This window comes from Polyodon spathula, chromosome 5 (genome assembly GCF_017654505.1).
Source record: "Polyodon spathula isolate WHYD16114869_AA chromosome 5, ASM1765450v1, whole genome shotgun sequence".
In the NCBI taxonomy this organism is placed as follows: domain Eukaryota; kingdom Metazoa; phylum Chordata; class Actinopteri; order Acipenseriformes; family Polyodontidae; genus Polyodon; species Polyodon spathula.
This window is the reverse complement of record NC_054538.1, coordinates 12,219,239-12,237,748: the sequence shown is the minus strand read 5'-3', so window position 1 is coordinate 12,237,748 and position 18,510 is coordinate 12,219,239. Positions and strand designations below refer to the sequence as shown.

The window sequence follows — 18,510 nt, the reverse complement described above, 5'->3', positions numbered from 1 at the left end:
TGTGAGTAGAGACATTGTGGTGAGCGTTATGATGACTGTTGCATTGTTCAAGCCGACAGGTGGGACGGTGGAAGTGTGATGTGGGCGGGAAGCTCCTTTAGCACAAGAACACCTTTGGTGCAGATTGAGGGCAACCTTACTGCTCAGCGATATACATTGTGGCAGAGCCCTTTAGAAATTGGCAGGGATGGGATTAAATTCCCCTACCTGCCTGGGTTTATTATGTTCAGGTGGCTGGGGTTGATTAGTTGATTAGCTTAATTAACGATCAATCAGTGCCCAGCCACCTGACATAAAAGGAGGCCTCTGCTTCCCATTAGGGAGAGGGAGCTGAGGAAGCGTGTTGGTGTTGGTGTTGGTGTTGGGGTTGGGGTTGGTGTTTCTAAATCCAGTGAAGGCATTGCCCAGCCTGGAAATCTTTATTTTTGTAAGTTTTGTGTTTTATTTGTTTAAATATCTTTATATTGCCTGTGGCAGAGCACAGCTCTGCTCTTTAGAAATTGGCAGGGATGGGGTTAAATTCCCCTACCTGCCTTGGTTCATTGTGTTCAGGTGGCTGGGGTTGATTAGATGATTAGTTTAATTAACGATCAATCAGCGCCCAGCCACCTGACATAAAAGGAGGCATCTGCTTCTCATTTGGAAGGAGGGAGCTGAGGAAGCAGGTTGGTGGGGTTTTTTTGGTGTGTGATTTTTTTGAACTTTGATAAATCCAGTGAAGGCATTGCCCAGCCTGGACATTATTATTTTTGTTAGTTTTGCTTTTTGTCTTTCTTTTTGTGTTTAAATTGCTTTGTTTTGGCCCTTGTGCCCTTTTTTTTTGTGTATTTATAATAAAATAATTATTTTTTTGAACTACAGACTGTCTCTGGGCCTCTATCCACTCGCTAGTCTGCCACATTGCCCTTGTGCACTTTTATTTTGTGTTGATTTATAATAAAAGTATATTTTTTTGAACTGCAGTCTGTCACATATCTCAACAATCTGTACAGAACAGTATTTAGCTATGTAATGTTATAATAATGCTAAGTTTCGTGGCAATTGGATAAGCAATTCTACAGATTCATGGAAATATGGAAGCGTGACATGCTGATGGACTGAAGTATGAACAGACAAACAGGCACCCCACACAAGCCCAGAATCTGACATTCTCAATAACTTGTGCTGACTGGATCTCCAGACTTATGGAAAATGCAGAGTGTCTGTACCTATGACCACCTCTGCTACTTCCCCTTCGCAGGAGGTTAACAAGGGTTTGTAAAACACAAGCTGAAATATATGGAATGATGCTGTGATGCTAATAACAACATTGCATTCAGCCTACACTAGCAACCAGCGTTGTTTAAAAAATTATTCTGAATAATCTGGTGTGCACAGATCTTCCAACCATCTGTGCCAGTGTAGCATAGCCCAGAAAATATTTGTCAAAATACCAGCAACGTTCTCATCTTCCATGATATTTACAATTTGTTTAACATGAAGGTACTTTCAATTATGACTGGTGTCCACATTTCCTAATTTGAAAAATCACTGTAGTGAAACATATTTAGACAAACTAGGTAGCAAGTTATATTGGCTTGCCAGTAAGTGGCCTAAATGGTATGATTTTGTTTGTCAAAATATCTCTTCCAAGCAGCATTCATGCAAGTAGTGACTTGCTTGAGGAAAGGCTTCAGTTAATAAAAATACTAAAAATATCGTTGGTTACTTACTTTCTTCACAGAGATTTAGCTTGGACAGGCTTCTGCTATTGACTCCATCAAAACTTTCTTCGTAAAAAGATACATTTTCCCGCTCTTCATAAGAGCTCAGGTACATAGCCTTATTCTCCATTTAGTATCTGCTAGAAAACAAAATACAATAAAGTGTCACATTTTTGAAAGTCTGTTAGTGTAACTAAAAACTGTAAATCTATCACTCATTTGTCTACAAATACTCTACAGTGCATACTGAACCACATACTGTACAGTCTTGGGACTGCCATGATCATAGTCTATCTAATATCATAAATACCTCAGGGTCATTTCAACCTACATGCACAACTTTTGGAAAATCATCTAGAAACGCCCATAGGTCCATCAAATTTGGACAAGCTGTTCCCAAGACACAGCCTCCAGTAGCTCAGGTGTCACCACAACCTAGATTCACACTGTGTTGTATAACTCTTGTAACAAATGCCTAGGCAAAGCATAACAAAATTTGGTTGAGTGTGTCAGTACCATACGTTTTAAACAGATCTAGACCTATTGTACTGCCATCTTGTGTCTTAGTTACAGGGAAAGCCTTAATGCTGAGTTGCCATCCACAAAAGCAGTTCCAAATCCTAAATTAAAAATACTGCAAATCAATATGTTTGTTATCAAGAACATTACAATGTCTGGCAGAAAAAAAATTGGAAATAGCCACCAATGTAGTATAAAAAAACAGGCTCCTTTTTTAGAAAAAAAGAGATCTGGAAACTGTCCGTCTTTTGCATCTATGCCACATTGCATAAAAGCTGTTGTGTTTGGACATTTTGCTCTTTCCATACGCATGCTGTTATATTTGTGCAAATGTTTAAGTACATACTATCCTAAGCATATTGATAATCAAAACTTAAAGCTGATTAAGCAAGGGTATGATAGTATTCAAGAAGCAGCTACCACACCTAGATGTCTCATATTGCATATAAATGAGTCGTATTACATTCAAGAAACCAGTATCATTCCCACACACATTTCATTGTTCCCATGTCCTTGAAAGATTATCTGTTTTTTGTTTGGCAGTTTTGGCTTTTTTTAAAAAAAGAAATGCAAATACAATCGGCGTATCAAAGTGTTCTGTAGATACTATAACAACACTGTTTAACCTCTGAATCTCAGTGCCACTTGTGGGGGTTATGATTTGTCACACAGATACATTCACATCTACATTTGAAACCAGCTTCAAATTCAAGTCCAGATTACTTAAACCCAAGCAGAGGTGAAAGTAAGCTGGTATGGTACATCATCACAGTGTGGTACTCATGCCAAAACTTGACCCGTGTAATGTCAGAATGTGGTACGTTGTCACATTGAAAGTGGTACACTGTCAGATTTTGGTGCAGGTGCAATCAATTGCAATCTGATGGGTGTTTTCCTATTGTCAAACAGAGGTATATTTTCCATTATTTATAGTTATTCTTTTGCAAACTTATCCTGGAAACAATCAATTTCTCTAAAAAGAAAAAGAAAATCATATTGAACAAGACAAAATAAGAACCCACCGCAAAGTTGCATAAGTAAAAAAAAAAAAAATAAAAAAAAAATACTTACTTTCACCTCTGAACCCAAGCCCTTACAAAAGGCCAGACTTTATTCGGAAAAACTTTGAAGTGGTTCTCTCAGGTATAGCTTTGAATAGCCTAAAACTGAATTATCAGTACTTGGACTTATCAGATTTGAGTGTATCTATATATCTCTTCCTAGGAGCAAACTAGAGTAACATAGCATGGAAGCTCCGGTATTAAGAAAAAAAAGTATGGAAATGTGGCAATATTATATATATATATATATATATATATATATATATATATATATATATATATATATATATATATATATATAAGAAAAGTACATTGCACATCGTAACATAAAACCCCACCCCATGCCTCCACAGTCTTTTAAAAAAAGGTGTAAATGGCTGAACCCTTTTGTTTTGCCCCTTTTATCTAAAAGTGTGAAAAGGGCGGAACGGAGAAAATGTGGCAATATTGTGTGAAAAAGCTGAACCAAAGGTTGCCACATGATCAGATGACATAGTATATCAGACCTTAGATTTTAGTTAGGTGACCACAAAATGTCATGTTGTCAGTGACACCTGTCTAAGCATCTGTACAGTACTTCACACTGCACCTGTGAAATTAACTACCACTATACGATGCATCTCAAAGGCAATATCTCCAAAGACAACTACAGGCTGGTGGACTGGTGACTTTGGGGTCCCATTGACAATGCTTTCAATGTATATTCGTGTGGAATAATACACAGCTTGATTTTCAACAACGTGTTCTAGACTGTTGTTGGCTTCTTTAACAACATCAAATCTCAAACCCTGCAATAAAATTTATAGCGTAGACCACTTTGCTGAGAAGTCCTTGCTAAGGAAGGCAATCTATATATGTACACATTCTACAACTTTTTAAATTATTATTATTATAGTCCATTACAAAACATGCTGTGTACAACATGCTGCATTTTACAGTGTTTTTTTTAATACTTACTGTGATATATCTCAGTGTAAAATATATAAAGTATATTTTACAAAAAATAAGAGCAGACTTTTATAGAGCAGGTTCTTATTATGTTTTCTTATAAAACATACATTGATCTGAGACTCAAAGTCCAATATAAATAACATAGTACATTATAGTGCCAATACCGTCTCGGTCCAATACATTTACATAGTTCACTTTATCAACGACAACGCTGTAGGATCCCTGATACAGCTGTCATTGAATTTATTATTATTATTATTATTATTATTATTATTATTATTATTATTATTATTATTATTATTATTATTATCTAACATGTTTAGAATTACTGTATACAATTTTAGTCAGTCAATATAATCAAATTCACTATGACTGAATGCATTTCATCAGATAAACTACCTTTAAATGAAACACATCTATTCCTTGAAGTGGTTGAAACAAGTGTCACATTTCTACCAATGCGTCCTGAACAAGAACTCAGACCGCAGTTTGAAACTAGAGTAATGTTATTCGCCATATTAACTGGAATCCAGATGCTATATTTACCCTAATACATTATTAATACAGATCTAATCCAAAATTTGGAAAACACGACTTTGAAGTTTTGACACTTACCTTCTTAAATCAAATGCGGTGTTTTGTTTCGTCTTTGAATTCTTTGCATTAACACTGCATGTTTAAGTTCTTATGGGTATACACCTTTCCTTGTCGAAGAGTCCTTTTCATCCCAGTTATTTCCTTTGAGCTAATAACAAGAACACTATATGCATGGACAAGCGTCAGATTAGCTGAGACAGAGCAGTGATTGCAAGTGTAGAAAAGTTTGCCTTAGTTTCAGATATTCTTATACTGGAACTCGGCAAATGATGAGGTTGTGGCAAACCAATCCTCGGGGGTCTGTTTTCCTCGGCTCTTAAGAAGCAGTTTATCTTCAGGATCTTCAGTGATTCTAATTAGATAAGTATTGTATTTCTGAAGCAACATTTCCCAACCCTACAATTTTTGGCATGTATACAATTAGTTAGGTAGATGTTTCACTAAATGTATTTTGTTTTTGTGATAGCGCCCTCTTATGTTTAAGTACAATTACATTTGTGTTCTGTATTGTGGAGATGCTTTTTAGCATATTCTTTAATATTAAAAAAAGCAATGGAATGACAATGTGTAAAATCCATGTTATGACTGGAAACTGTAGAATTTAATAAAACATGTAAAACTGTAAAATATAATTTAGATCAATCAATAAACGTACTGCATTTTTAAGCATACTGGTACAGACAGTTTTTGTTGGATATTTTTCAAAAATGTATTGGTGCTCTTTTGACGTGTCCGCCGCATATCTAATAACGTACATATACTACTGTCGCAGTGTATGTCCTGCAGTGATATTACAAATGGCAAGTTTCCTAATGTGGTAAATTGCTATGTGCTCAGGATGCCAAGACACAAATTTAGGCTGCTACTTTTCCATAAGTTCACTGCCAAGACAAATCAACAAAAAAAAAAAATATATATATATAAAAACAAAAGCATAAATAAATAAAAGATATGACCCATATGTTCTTTGATTGTCACAATTACTCATGTTAGGAAACCAAATACTTTACCAGCGGTGGACAGCCACATTGTCCTTATGGACAGAATCAAACAATGTGTAGGGTGTAGCGTTTGTGGTCCCTGATCTTGGTCCCTTTTAATCTGTGAGAATAATATTCCAAAAGGCTACATCTCACCATGCAGTCAGCAGTAACATGCTGATTTACTGAAGTCTGGTTAAAGCCAGTTAAGGATGGCTTCATTAGAAAGCTTGCAACTTCCCCCCAAATCCTGCTTCAATGCAAACTTTCAGTATAAAAAAGAAACAAGAAGTGCCCTATTTTGTACCAGAAACAATTAAAGAAGATAATACACTGGCATTATAAATATTTAAAATTTTGTTTTACAATACACGTTTATGACACTCCGTTGAAAATAAATAAATAAATAAATAAATAAAAAATAATCACTTCCAGTATTTGTTTTTTCATTCATTTTTATTCAAATTGGATTTCAAATTAACAGGCAATGAAATTGAATCTCTGTACCGTGACATTTTCATATTTCTATACAACAGAGTTCTCAAACATTAACACAGTGGTACTCAACTTTGACCCTTGAGATCTAGTCCAGTCCAGCTTTTTACTCCAAGCAGGTTTTAGTGTAGTTAATTGCAGCTGTTAAGAGGCAATTAACTAATTTAGGACCTGATTGGAATGGAATTGATCTCAAGGGCCAAAGTTGAGTACTGCTGTGTTAACAGCACAACTAAGTGTGTATAGAGAAATAGGACCCCCTCACCATATACCCTTTTGACACCCTGTCTCAATCTGACTGTTCCTCATTAATAGCCCTCATCTATTTCACAATGCAGTTGTACATCTGTTAACAAACTTTCGCTGCAAACAAAACCTATATATTTTAAAGATACTTTGAATTGTTGTTATGTATTTTGTACATTAATTTAGTAATTAATACTCAACCCTCTTTAACAGAAATCTCTTTTTAATTTTTTTTTGCAAAATATATTGTTTCTAAATCCCTATACATAGTTGAGAGACATTTTTTGCGAATTCTATCAGCTGTAGAAAACGATCTACATTTGATTAGGATTCTGACATTGTGAGTGCCAGCAGGGCACCTTTTGCAGATAAGCCCAGCTTCATTGATAGAAATGATAGTCATGATAGAAATTATATTTTGGGGCCTTCATTAAGCTCCACAGTTATTCTGCTGTTAATTGCAAAAATCTAATTATTTCTCATAGAGTAATTAGTAGATGTTGGATTAAACTAATCAAACTAAGTGAAATGCAAAATAAAACAAATGCCTCAGACTTACTCAATTACAACTTTCAGGCATTTTTACTGCCAAGTGCATTTAATTCAACAATGGTATTTAATTGACCAATGTATATGCAGTAAGCAGTTTATATATGCCATGGAGAAACAAAGTCTGCCCTGCAGCTGAACTTACCATTAACAGAACTATAAATGACCCTTCACTTAGGCCATACAAACTGATACCATTTAACAAAGCGTGGTTCATATTTCATGCCTGACCCTAAGCTGCATTGATTTCAGTCCGTGTACATGTGGACAGAAACACTGTTTGAATAACTGATCCCGAGTTAATAAGGTATAACAACTATTGCTAACTTTTGTACAAATATTTGGATCTGTGGTTCCTATATCTGCTTTGCTGTAATTGTTGGACAGGTGAATTTAATCTGCTTTCTGAAAGGAGAATAGCAGAGAGTAACACACACGAGAAGGATCAACAGTTTTCTTAAAAAAAAAATGTATTGATTTTCCAATATAATTTATCATTCTCTTACTCTGCTGCAAATATATTAGTCTTCTTGTAAATATATTAAGACATTTACTAATGTGTTTTGCATGATTTAATAATCAGAAATTGATCAATCTCCCCACGTTTGTTTTGTTGGTTGGAATTCATTGAAACATGCTCGCACATGCCAAACAACTTCTAAACAACTTCCTCTAAGAAAGCACGGAAGTTCCCGTTTAAATCTGGTACATTGTGCTGTTTTTGATCTTTGTCTTTTTTAACTGAATTTATTATATGTAATTGAATTTATCATATTTTTTCTGCCATTAAGAGAATAGAATGCAAATATTTATCATATGCAGTACATTAGGTCTTTGTACATTTTTTTACTTGTGCAACTTTGTGGTGGGCTCATTTTGTCTTGTTCATCGTGAATTGGTTTTTATTTTTAGAGAAATTGATTCTGTTTCCAGTTTGTTTGCAAATAAATGTATAATTTAATGGTTTGCAAAAAAACAATGCATAATTATTGTAAAATTGTACCTCTGTTTGACAGTAGGAAAACACATCACATCACAATTGATTGCACCTGTACCAAAATCTACCAGCATAACACCATGTTCTAAACACATCACATCACAATTGATTGCACCTGTACCAAAATCTCACAGCTTACCACTTTCAATGTGACAACATATCACTTTCTAACATTACATGGGTCAAATACTGGTACGTGTACCACATTGTTACGATGTACCTCTTTATAACACTACATCAGTGCTGGTTTCAGAACACCAATTGCAGAACAATTCTGGTACAATTGTATGATGACGATTGTATGATAATTCGGATAATGACGATTATGATATAATGATAAGAAAGCTGGATTGTATTTCTCACACAGGTAAACGATGGAACACCACTTGCATGTGAAAAATGATTATCATATAAATGATTATAATAACAATTATTATTATTTTGTTTTCCAATTTTATTTTTTTTATTGATAGCAGCAGAACTTTTTAAAGACGACACAGACGACGCACGCGACGCCCACGCTTTCTGCGGGTGCTGTCTGGTGGGATCGATGACATCCTCGTTACGTCCTATTGTCTTACCAGAACGAGCCAGGGCTCGGAGTGCAGGCTGGGCACCAGCTGGTCTCGGCGGCTTAGTTCTGTTGCCTCCAGTTGCTCGCAGTTTGATCGGCAGGGCAGTGACACGCGCCACATCCTGACTGAGCTGCCAACATAGCAGAGTAAGAAGAGGATTTATCTCTGTCGGCTTTCACCTTCATCCCACCAGTCACACGGCAGATTGTTTCTTTGCTAGACATGTCAGTAACATGGACGAAGGTATCATTGAAGGAAGCGAGGATGTGGCAGGTTCCGAAAATATTCTCGCCCTCAGCAACCTGAGGTCCCAGGCTGATCACCTGTTCTTCCTTCTTTGCCTTACCCTTACGAAGAACCATTGCTGTGTGTTTCTATGTAGAGCCGAAACAGTAGTAATAATCATATATCTAGTATATAAATATTATTTAATTGCTCCTTAATACAAAAAAGCCCAACAACTGTATAATATATATATATATATATATATATAAAAATATATATATATATATATATAGAGAGAGAGAGAGAGAGAGAGAGAGAGAGAGAGAGAGAGAGAGAGAGAGAGAGAGAGAGGTGTCATTGCACATTTTACCATGAGGTGGTGCAATTGTGTTATTATAACACTATGTAAAACATTTTTTGTTCCTGGGTAGTAAGTGTTATTTCCTAATTGCTTATGCCTCAAAAGTAAAGAAAATGGCTATTATTCCCCACAAACTTTGCTTTTGTGACCAGGACAGTGATATTTTGAAATTTACCTATTTCCAATGAGAAAACGGGTGAATTTGTGTCTTTTCGTTCACATAAAGTCAGAAAAAAACAACATATGAATCCAAATTAACATGTATTTATACTAAAGTAATACAAAAACGACTACAAAAGATTTAGAAGTGAGTAGTTTTTCGAGATTTACGATTATACTGTAAATCACTTTCACGAATCAGTCCCCAAATGTAGTCTCCCATCATGTTCTCGTTATACTGTCCTTGGTAGCGGCGTTCAAAGTCCAGTATATCCTGGTGGAAGCACTTGCCTTGCTCCTCCGAGTATGCTCCCATGTTCTCCTTGAATTTATCAAGATGAGCATCAAGGATATGGACTTTGAGGGACATCCTACAGCGCATTGTGCCGTAGTTCTTCACCAGAGTATGAACCAGCTCCACATAGTTTTCGGCCTTGTGATTGCCCAGGAAGCCCCGAACCACTGCGACAAAGCTGTTCCAAGCCGCTTTCTCCTTACTAGTGAGCTTCTTGGGGAATTCACTGCACTCCAGGATCTTCTTTGTCTGTGATAATTATAATTACTGTATGTTAGATTTAAAGGAAAGAACTCTGACTTCCTCTTCTATTAGTAATAGATAACGTCTTGTTATTGTTTCTTTATTGCATTGTATATGTATAATACCTTTTTTAAAATTATAAACCTTCTATACAATGTATTTGGCATTGCTGTTAACCAGAAAGTCATCACCTTTTGAGAACAACAATAACAACAAAACCTAAACTGGCCAATAGCGCCCCTTAATTTTGGTTAATAATGAAACTCCTGCTTTTAAACATGAGCAATTAGTCAGCACCCCTGTTGTGTCTGCACTGGGCTGCAGCTGTGAGGAGACCTCAGTGCTGACAATGAACAGCAATCATTTTGAAACCTATGTCTCTATACTGTGCTACTGAACAACGCAGTTGTACTCAACTCTGACCCTTGAGATAAATTCCAGTCCTGGTCTTTATTCCAACCAGGTCCTAAATTAGTCAGTTGTCTCTGTAATAGCTTAATTTTCGGACTGCAGTACCATATATGTCATATGTACGCAATTCTGGTCCTCCAGATTAATTCCAGTCCAGGTCTTTATTCCAATCAGGCCCTAAATTAGTTAACTGCCTCTTAGCAGATGCAATTGATTATAACCTACTTGGAGTAAAAACCTGGAGGGGACTCTATCTGAGGGGCCAGAATTGAGTACCACTAATGTATGTGAATATCAGTTTTATATCATACAGCCAAGATAAAGACAAATATTTGCTTTTTATCCTTTTTAACCTTACAATTTATGTGCATTGTTTCAACAAACACTTCAAACCTTGTTGAACTGTAGGATTTTTAAGTCTGTTCAAATAGTTTTGTCATTTTACCTTTTTATAGGTAACGTAGTCTAGTCCTTTTTTTTTTTACAGTAACACTAATTCAGCACACTGTCTCATGCAACACAATGTTCCGGTCCCAAGCAATGCTGGATTGTACAGGTTTTACTCTACTGTACATGCTGCTTCAGACTACATTTATTTAAAATAAAAATATATATATTGTACAGATGGGGCCTTCATACCAGCATACATTATTTGTATTGTTCTTTTTTTAATTCCATTGAATCCATCCCTTAAAGTTTTTTTTTTTTTTTTTTTTGTCAGGGAATTTCATTGCCCACATGAAAAATATTGTTAATGTCACAGCTTATTTGGGCAAGAACAAATGCATGTGATAGCTAAGTACTTTGTTGGTAAATAGCCATTTTATAAACAATAAGATAAAGCAAGTAATGGAGCACTAAAAAAAAAAAAAAAAAAAAAAAAACAGCCAACAGATAGCACTTTAATCCAATTTCAGTCTAGCCAAGATATTACATGTTGGAGTGTAATATCTAAAGGGCATGTTGAGCCTGATCGAAACTCAAATGGCAAACAGCAGCAACTGTTCGAAATGTTCTGGAGGCAGACAGTGTCAACCAAATCTGTACAGTGTTATGGTGTAATAGTAAGGTGTTGCCTTTATTCGTCTTAACAAAAGCCCAGATTTTATTAACAATAGTGGAGCGTGTCAGGAGTCCAAGGAAAGAGACGCTGAGGGTGCTGCAGGTTCAAGACTGATGCCCGTGGTGTAAAGAAGGTTATAAACATAAGGCAATACTTGAGGTCTATCACTTCTCATCTGAGTGAGGCAGGCTTTTTGTACAATGGCAGAGAAGCTCTGGTAAGCACAAAGTACACAGTTCTTGACACAGTTTCTGCCTGTACGTTGGGTTGAGCACTTTATTAATAATAATAAAATGACAAATTATTATTTGAAGTCATTTTATATATCATTGATTCATTTCTGTTACCTGAAATTAGGATTGTTTCTGGAGGTCATGGCTTGTATCATAGGAGAATTGTGATGTTATTGTGCTTGTAAAGTTGCTATGACAGGTGGCAGGAAAGTCAAGATGAAAACACCAAAAGTGAGCTTTTTATTGAGTTCACAGATGAAACACAACACAAATAATTTAACAAACAAATCTACAGGCCTGTATTTAACACAGATATTTTGCACTGATTACACAGCTACTCAGTCACTCTAGCCTCGCTGGAGTCTCAAATCTATTCCCCTAAAATGAGTCCTACTATACCCTCCCTTATCACTAGCCCCTCCTCAGGTCTAATCCACAACACCATAAAGTATAGTATTATAACTGTTAAAGTATCTGCATTTAAGTAAAATGTTAAGGTAATTTCCCTTGCTTTAAACATTATTCCCCCCCCCCCCCCCGGACTATTAAGTGTGCTCACGGCTATGATAAAGCCCAATGTCAATGTACGTGCTCCCCAAGATGGCGGCGCCCAGAGCTATACCAGCTAGCCAGTATGTTCACATTTATTCAAAACGCCGAAATGCGTTTTTAAAATAAATAAGCGCTTTCACTTCACTTCAACTAAAGGAAAGTCTTAGCTTTAAAATAAACGTTGGAATCTCGCTAGAAGCACATTGTGTCCTTGTAAATCATATGTAGACCTATTCATTACCAAACACAAAAAGTTACATTACAGCGGTGGTCTCAGAACTAACTCTTGCTGTAGCTTTTCATAGCAATTTTACAATGTTAATCACAAACGGCCAATCTTAAAGACAGTATTTAGGATAAGAACATAAGAATATAAGAAAGTTTACAAACGAGAGGAGGCCATTCAGCCCATCTTGCTCGTTTGGTTGTTAGTAGCTTATTGATCCCAGAATCTCATCAAGCAGCTTCTTGAAGGATCCCAGGGTGTCAGCTTCAACAACATTACTGGGGAGTTGATTCCAGACCCTTACGATTCTCTATGTAAAAAAGTGCCTCCTATTTTCTGTTCTGAATGCCCCTTTGTCTGGTGGGATCGATGACATCCTCGTTACGTCCTATTGTCTTACCAGAACGAGCCAGGGCTCGGAGTGCAGACTGGGCACCAGCTGGTCTCGGCGGCTTAGTTCTGTTGCCTCCAGTTGCTCGCAGTTTGATCGGCAGGGCAGTGACACGCGCCACATCCTGACTGAGCTGCCAACATAGCAGAGTAAGAAGAGGATTTATCTCTGTCGGCTTTCACCTTCATACCACCAGTCACACGGCAGATTGTTTCTTTGCTAGACATGTCAGTAACATGGACGAAGGTATCATTGAAGGAAGCGAGGATGTGGCAGGTTCTGAAAATATTCTCGCCCTCAGCAACCTGAGGTCCCAGGCTGATCACCTGTTCTTCCTTCTTTGCCTTACCCTTACGAAGAACCATTGCTGTGTGTTTCTATGTAGAGCCGAAGAAAAAAGAATAAAATGACTATATGTTCTGTAATTATATATATATATATATATATATATATATATATATATATATATATAGAGAGAGAGAGAGAGAGAGAGAGAGAGAGAGAGAGAGAGAGAGAGAGAGAGAGGTGTCATTGCACATTTTACCATGAGGTGGTGCAATTGTGTTATTATAACACTATGTAAAACAATTTTTGTTCCTGGGTAGTAAGTGTTATTTCCTAATTGCATATGCCTCAAAAGTAAAGAAAATGGCTATTATTCCCCACAAACTTTGCTTTTGTGACCAGGACAGTGATATGTTGAAATTTACCTATTTCCAATGAGAAAACGGGTGAATTTGTGTCTTTTCGTTCACATAAAGTCAGAAAAAAACAACATATGAATCCAAATTAACATGTATTTATACTAAAGTAATACAAAAACGACTACAAAAGATTTAGAAGTAGTTTTTCGAGATTTACGATTATACTGTAAATCACTTTCACGAATCAGTCCCCAAATGTAGTCTCCCATCATGTTCTCGTTATACTGTCCTTGGTAGCGGCGTTCAAAGTCCAGTATATCCTGGTGGAAGCACTTGCCTTGCTCCTCCGAGTATGCTCCCATGTTCTCCTTGAATTTATCAAGATGAGCATCAAGGATATGGACTTTGAGGGACATCCTACAGCGCATTGTGCCGTAGTTCTTCACCAGAGTATGAACCAGCTCCACATAGTTTTCGGCCTTGTGATTGCCCAGGAAGCCCCGAACCACTGCGACAAAGCTGTTCCAAGCCGCTTTCTCCTTACTAGTGAGCTTCTTGGGGAATTCACTGCACTCCAGGATCTTCTTTGTCTGTGATAATTATAATTACTGTATGTTGGATTTAAAGGAAAGAACTCTGACTTCCTCTTCTATTAGTAATAGATAACGTCTTGTTATTGTTTCTTTATTGCATAATAATTTGTCTAATCTGCATTTGTGACCACTGGTTCTTGTTTCTTTTTTCAGGTTGAAAAAGTCCCTTGGGTCGACATTGTCAATATCTTTTAGAATTTTGAATGCTTGAATTAGGTCGCCGCGTAGTCTTCTTTGTTGAAGACTGAATAGATTCAATTATTTTAGCCTGTCTGCATATGACATGCCTTTTAAACCCGGAATAATTCTGGTTGCTCTTCTTTGCACTCTTTCTACAGCAGCAATACCCTTTTTGTAGCGAGGTGACCAGAACTGAATACAGTATTCAAGTTGAGGTCTTACTAATGCATTGTACAGTTTTAACATTACTTCCCTTGATTTAAATTCAACACTTTTCACAATGTATCCGAGCATCTTGTTGGCCTTTTTTATAGCTTCCCCACATTGTCTAGATGAAGACATTTCTGAGTCAACAAAGACTCCTAGGTTTTTTCATAGGGTCCTTCTTTAATATACACCTTACACTTTTCTCTATTAAATGTCATTTGCCATGTGTCTGCCCTGTTCTGAATCTTGTCTAGATCATTTTGAATGACCTTTGCTGCTGAATCAATGTTTGCCACTCCTCTTATTTTTGTGTCGTCTGCGAATTTAACACGTTTGCTTACTATACCAGAATCTAAATCATTAATGTAGATTACGAATAGCAGAGGACCCAATACTGATCCCTGTGGTACTCCACTGGTTACCTCACTCCATTCTGATGGTGTACGGCCATAGTGATGGAGTGCGCCTCTCTTGTTTTCACTCAGTCATACTAACAGTGCTGTTCTGTACGGTTTCATTGTACATTTTGCTACACTTCCAGTCTGAGTGAAAGGCAAATATGAATGGACGGCTTGCGAGAGAAATTTACTGACAAAACAGTATCGATTGCATTGCACGTACAAAAGGGCGTTACTTGAATTTCGTATGGAATCACTGGTTGAATTCTGTCAAAGGGGAATACATTCCCTATTCTGATCACCCCATACATCAGCAAAGTTGTTGCTCTTTGTAAGTCTCCCATTCAAGTTTAGGCTAGATGCAACACTAGGGAGAACTGAGGCTCAAACCGACAATTCTATGGTTGTTATGCGATTGAGACAATTTTAATAGAGATGGTATACAAATGCTTCCTCCAAGCAGACCGCAGTCCATACTGGGGAAGTGCAAAACTAAATTGTCGTCAGCAGAGAGCTAGTAATGAACTACTTAATGTTTTAACATTGGACACTACTGTTTGGAATTGACACCACTAACTGTTCATACAGTTATAACAGAGTGGCAGATTAACCCGCAAATCCCACTATTTCTGAATCCTCAGTCTTTACTCCACAACCCCTAAATTGGAGTCACAGCATTCCTGGAAACCAGATGTGGATTCTATGTCATAAGTCTGTGACAGGACAACGTCACTGGCAATGGTGTTTAGACCAAGAATGGAGACTCTACACAGAAGTTACAGCTGTCAAAGCGCTTATGTGCACTTTTAATCAAATAAACACATAAAAGAAAACAGAGAAAACACTAATAAAAACATACTTCACAAAACAAAAGGTTCTACACAATGTAGGTAAACATGGAACAGAAAACAAGCACCTCTAAGCAATCCAGCACCCGTGATTATCTGCATAGGTTGGAACACTTGTTAGCCAATGAGATTGCTCTCTCTATTCTTAGCATTTAAAAAGTCATGTTATACAATATACAATGCTGTTACCCTAGTATTCTGCCTAACCTGTATACAAAATGCAGCCGTTATTAAAAAAAAAAATCACTGCATTATTTCCTGACTGCTTTCTAATTTTGTTTTCAGTAGGTAAGAAAACAGTTAGTGATCCTTTAATGGATGTAGCACACAAGTGAGCACATGTTACAGGTCAGTAAGCTTCACTAGCAAAATAGAAACCAAGAGCGTCAAATCATTAGCCATAAACTGTACATAATGCCAAAATGTCAAGTGTATATCTTAAAGGGAAACAGTAAACAATAGAATCTGTACACTGTAAAGTTACAATAGAACTCCTTAGCATCTGACCCAGCAATTGTGTCTGATGCCTTCTGTAAAAGTATTTGCATTTAAGTATTTGCATTTAAGTATTTGCGTTTGAAGAAAGCTGTAAGAAAACACTTTTAGAATCTGATCACAGTGCCAAAAATGCAATAATTACTTTCTCAAGTTTGACCTTTAGAAGGAATGCTGGCTCAGAAGTTAACAGAAAAAAACTAAATGCTGACAAAAAAAAATCAGATCACATTGCAAAGCAGCTCTCATAGTCTTTGTGTCGCACAACGTATATATACTATATATATACATATATATCTATATATATATATTATATCTATATATATATAATATATATATATATATAATTGTTAAAACAATTAGGCTGTAAAAGAAAACTCGACATGACAGACAAACACAAAGGTCATGCACGGTTTACGGTACATTTCTTTTCTATTTTCAGTTAAAACTACATCAAGCGCATATTACTGTAAATTACCAGTTGCATTATAGCCTAGAGTACTGTATTTAACAGATCTGTTTTTGGTATAACATAAGCTTTCGAGTTTCAGACTAACACAGGTACCTTACTGAGTGCTAGTTTATTTAGGTTAGCTGAGGAGTAATGTAATTTAGTGAGTGCTATTTTATTTTAGTTCACTGAAGAAAAAGTATGATACAGCTGTTCATTTTCTGATACGATTTGAAAGAGATTCATTGAATAAAAAGATACCACGGTCCATTACATATATTCCATGCACAGTTGAGGTACCCATTCTATAGCTGTGTGCTATGGTTGTGAAGGAGTTGCCGGTAACAAGGTATCTGAGAAATAAAAATAAACAAAAAACACATCAGAATGCATTGAAATGATTGCGTTTGGTAGTCCTATCTGTACTTCTAATTTTGTTTAAACAATAGATATCTGACATTACCTCTTGAATTTAATAACTAGGCAAATAAATACAACAGAATTTGTAGAATATACTATACAAATACATACACATTTGTGTAGTTCTTTCTTTCTCTTCTGAGCAATAACCGTACAGCAGCTTGCACCTTATCCACATTGCCTTTAGATTATATCCACATTTAGCAGGACAGGGTGGTGATCACTGCATTTTTCTTCTAAAAAGTCGAACCTGTTTTCACAATGATTATACTTAAGTGTGAAAGGTAGTGTTCAATTCCATAGGTTTTTTTTTTTTTTTTTTTTTTTTACCTTAGATAATGCAGTGAATAAACCCTATAGTGTGAATAGCCCTGTTAGTCACGAAAGAGGAGAGAAAATTAGGAATTTAATGAAGGTAGAAATAACCTTATTTTTTATTGCCCGTTTTTACTGTATCCTTTTACCCCGTCCATATGTTCACCTATCGCAATACAGATAGATACCTTTCTTTTACAGGTATGGATAAAGCAAGCTAACTACCTAATACATTAGAATTTTGTATTTCTCTTCAGCCTTCATTTCAGAATAACAAAATGTAGGACATTTGCAACAGAAATGGTCATTACAGAGGTATATTTATTTCTACTGGAAATTTCAAAACATTCAAATGGGATATGTTGGTGCTGGGTGTCGTGTTTGTGTACAATGAGGAGCGTATGTATTTAAAAAAGCTAATGCAAGTATCCTTCTTTACATGAAGGACAGGCTCCAGCCCACAGTAACCAGTGTGGACTGCAAAAAGAGAGTGTCCCTCTAGACAGTGCAAGAGGTGCACGGTTGGGTGAGGCTGCAGTTTCCTTGTTGTCAGACTTCCTTTCTGCTTGCAATTGTGAATCATGCTATATCAGGTAATCTCTCTTACATTCTCTGATGGGTTCAATGTAAAAAAAAAAGTTTCAAAAAATATTTTAGTTATTTTAATGCAGTTTTTTTATCAGTTGTTCTAATGTGTCCACTGTAGTTGGTGCCAGTAAAGTAGCATCACAACATGTTCAGGGAATTAATTCATGTTTGAAAACCATGAAACTCGCAGGCCGTGCACTTCTGAGACTGACAGACTGCAAGCTGGAAAGAATGGGGATAGCGCAGGAGCACCAGCGACATATATATATATATATATATATATATATATGTGTGTGTGTGTGTGTGTGTGTGTGTGTGTGTGTGTGTGTGTGTGTGTGTGTGTGTGTGTGTGTTCTGAGCACACTCTTAAACTTGGGAGAAGTTTAAGGAGGACAGAGATGTTTTAAACTCCTGTAAGTGGTTTTGTTCATGCACTGGGCATGCTATATATCCAGTCAACTCTTTAATAATCAAGAAAAATCACACAGGCTAATTTAATTTGATGTTTTAACGAATCAGAGCAGTAGTAATGCTCTTTT

The 18,510-nt window shown here is 36.5% G+C and overlaps 1 protein-coding gene and 2 pseudogenes across 1 annotated transcript in view; all 3 read right to left on the bottom strand.

The window, feature by feature from the left end:
• Positions 1-5,216, bottom strand: part of LOC121315562 (scavenger receptor class A member 5-like) — a 79,406-nt gene extending 74,190 nt beyond the window's left edge. Inside the window, exons 1-2 of the mRNA XM_041249760.1 lie at positions 4,850-5,216; positions 1,713-1,843 (exon numbers count right to left, since the gene is read on the bottom strand). Of these exons, the coding sequence (XP_041105694.1) occupies positions 1,713-1,833 (121 nt within the window). The 5' untranslated portion in view covers positions 1,834-1,843; positions 4,850-5,216. The remainder of the gene's footprint in view (positions 1-1,712; positions 1,844-4,849) is intronic.
• Positions 5,217-7,457: 2,241 nt separating this feature from the next.
• On the bottom strand, positions 7,458-9,035 carry LOC121315368 (annotated as a pseudogene).
• Positions 9,036-11,494: 2,459 nt separating this feature from the next.
• LOC121315367 lies at positions 11,495-13,200 on the bottom strand (annotated as a pseudogene).
• Positions 13,201-18,510: the final 5,310 nt, after the last annotated feature.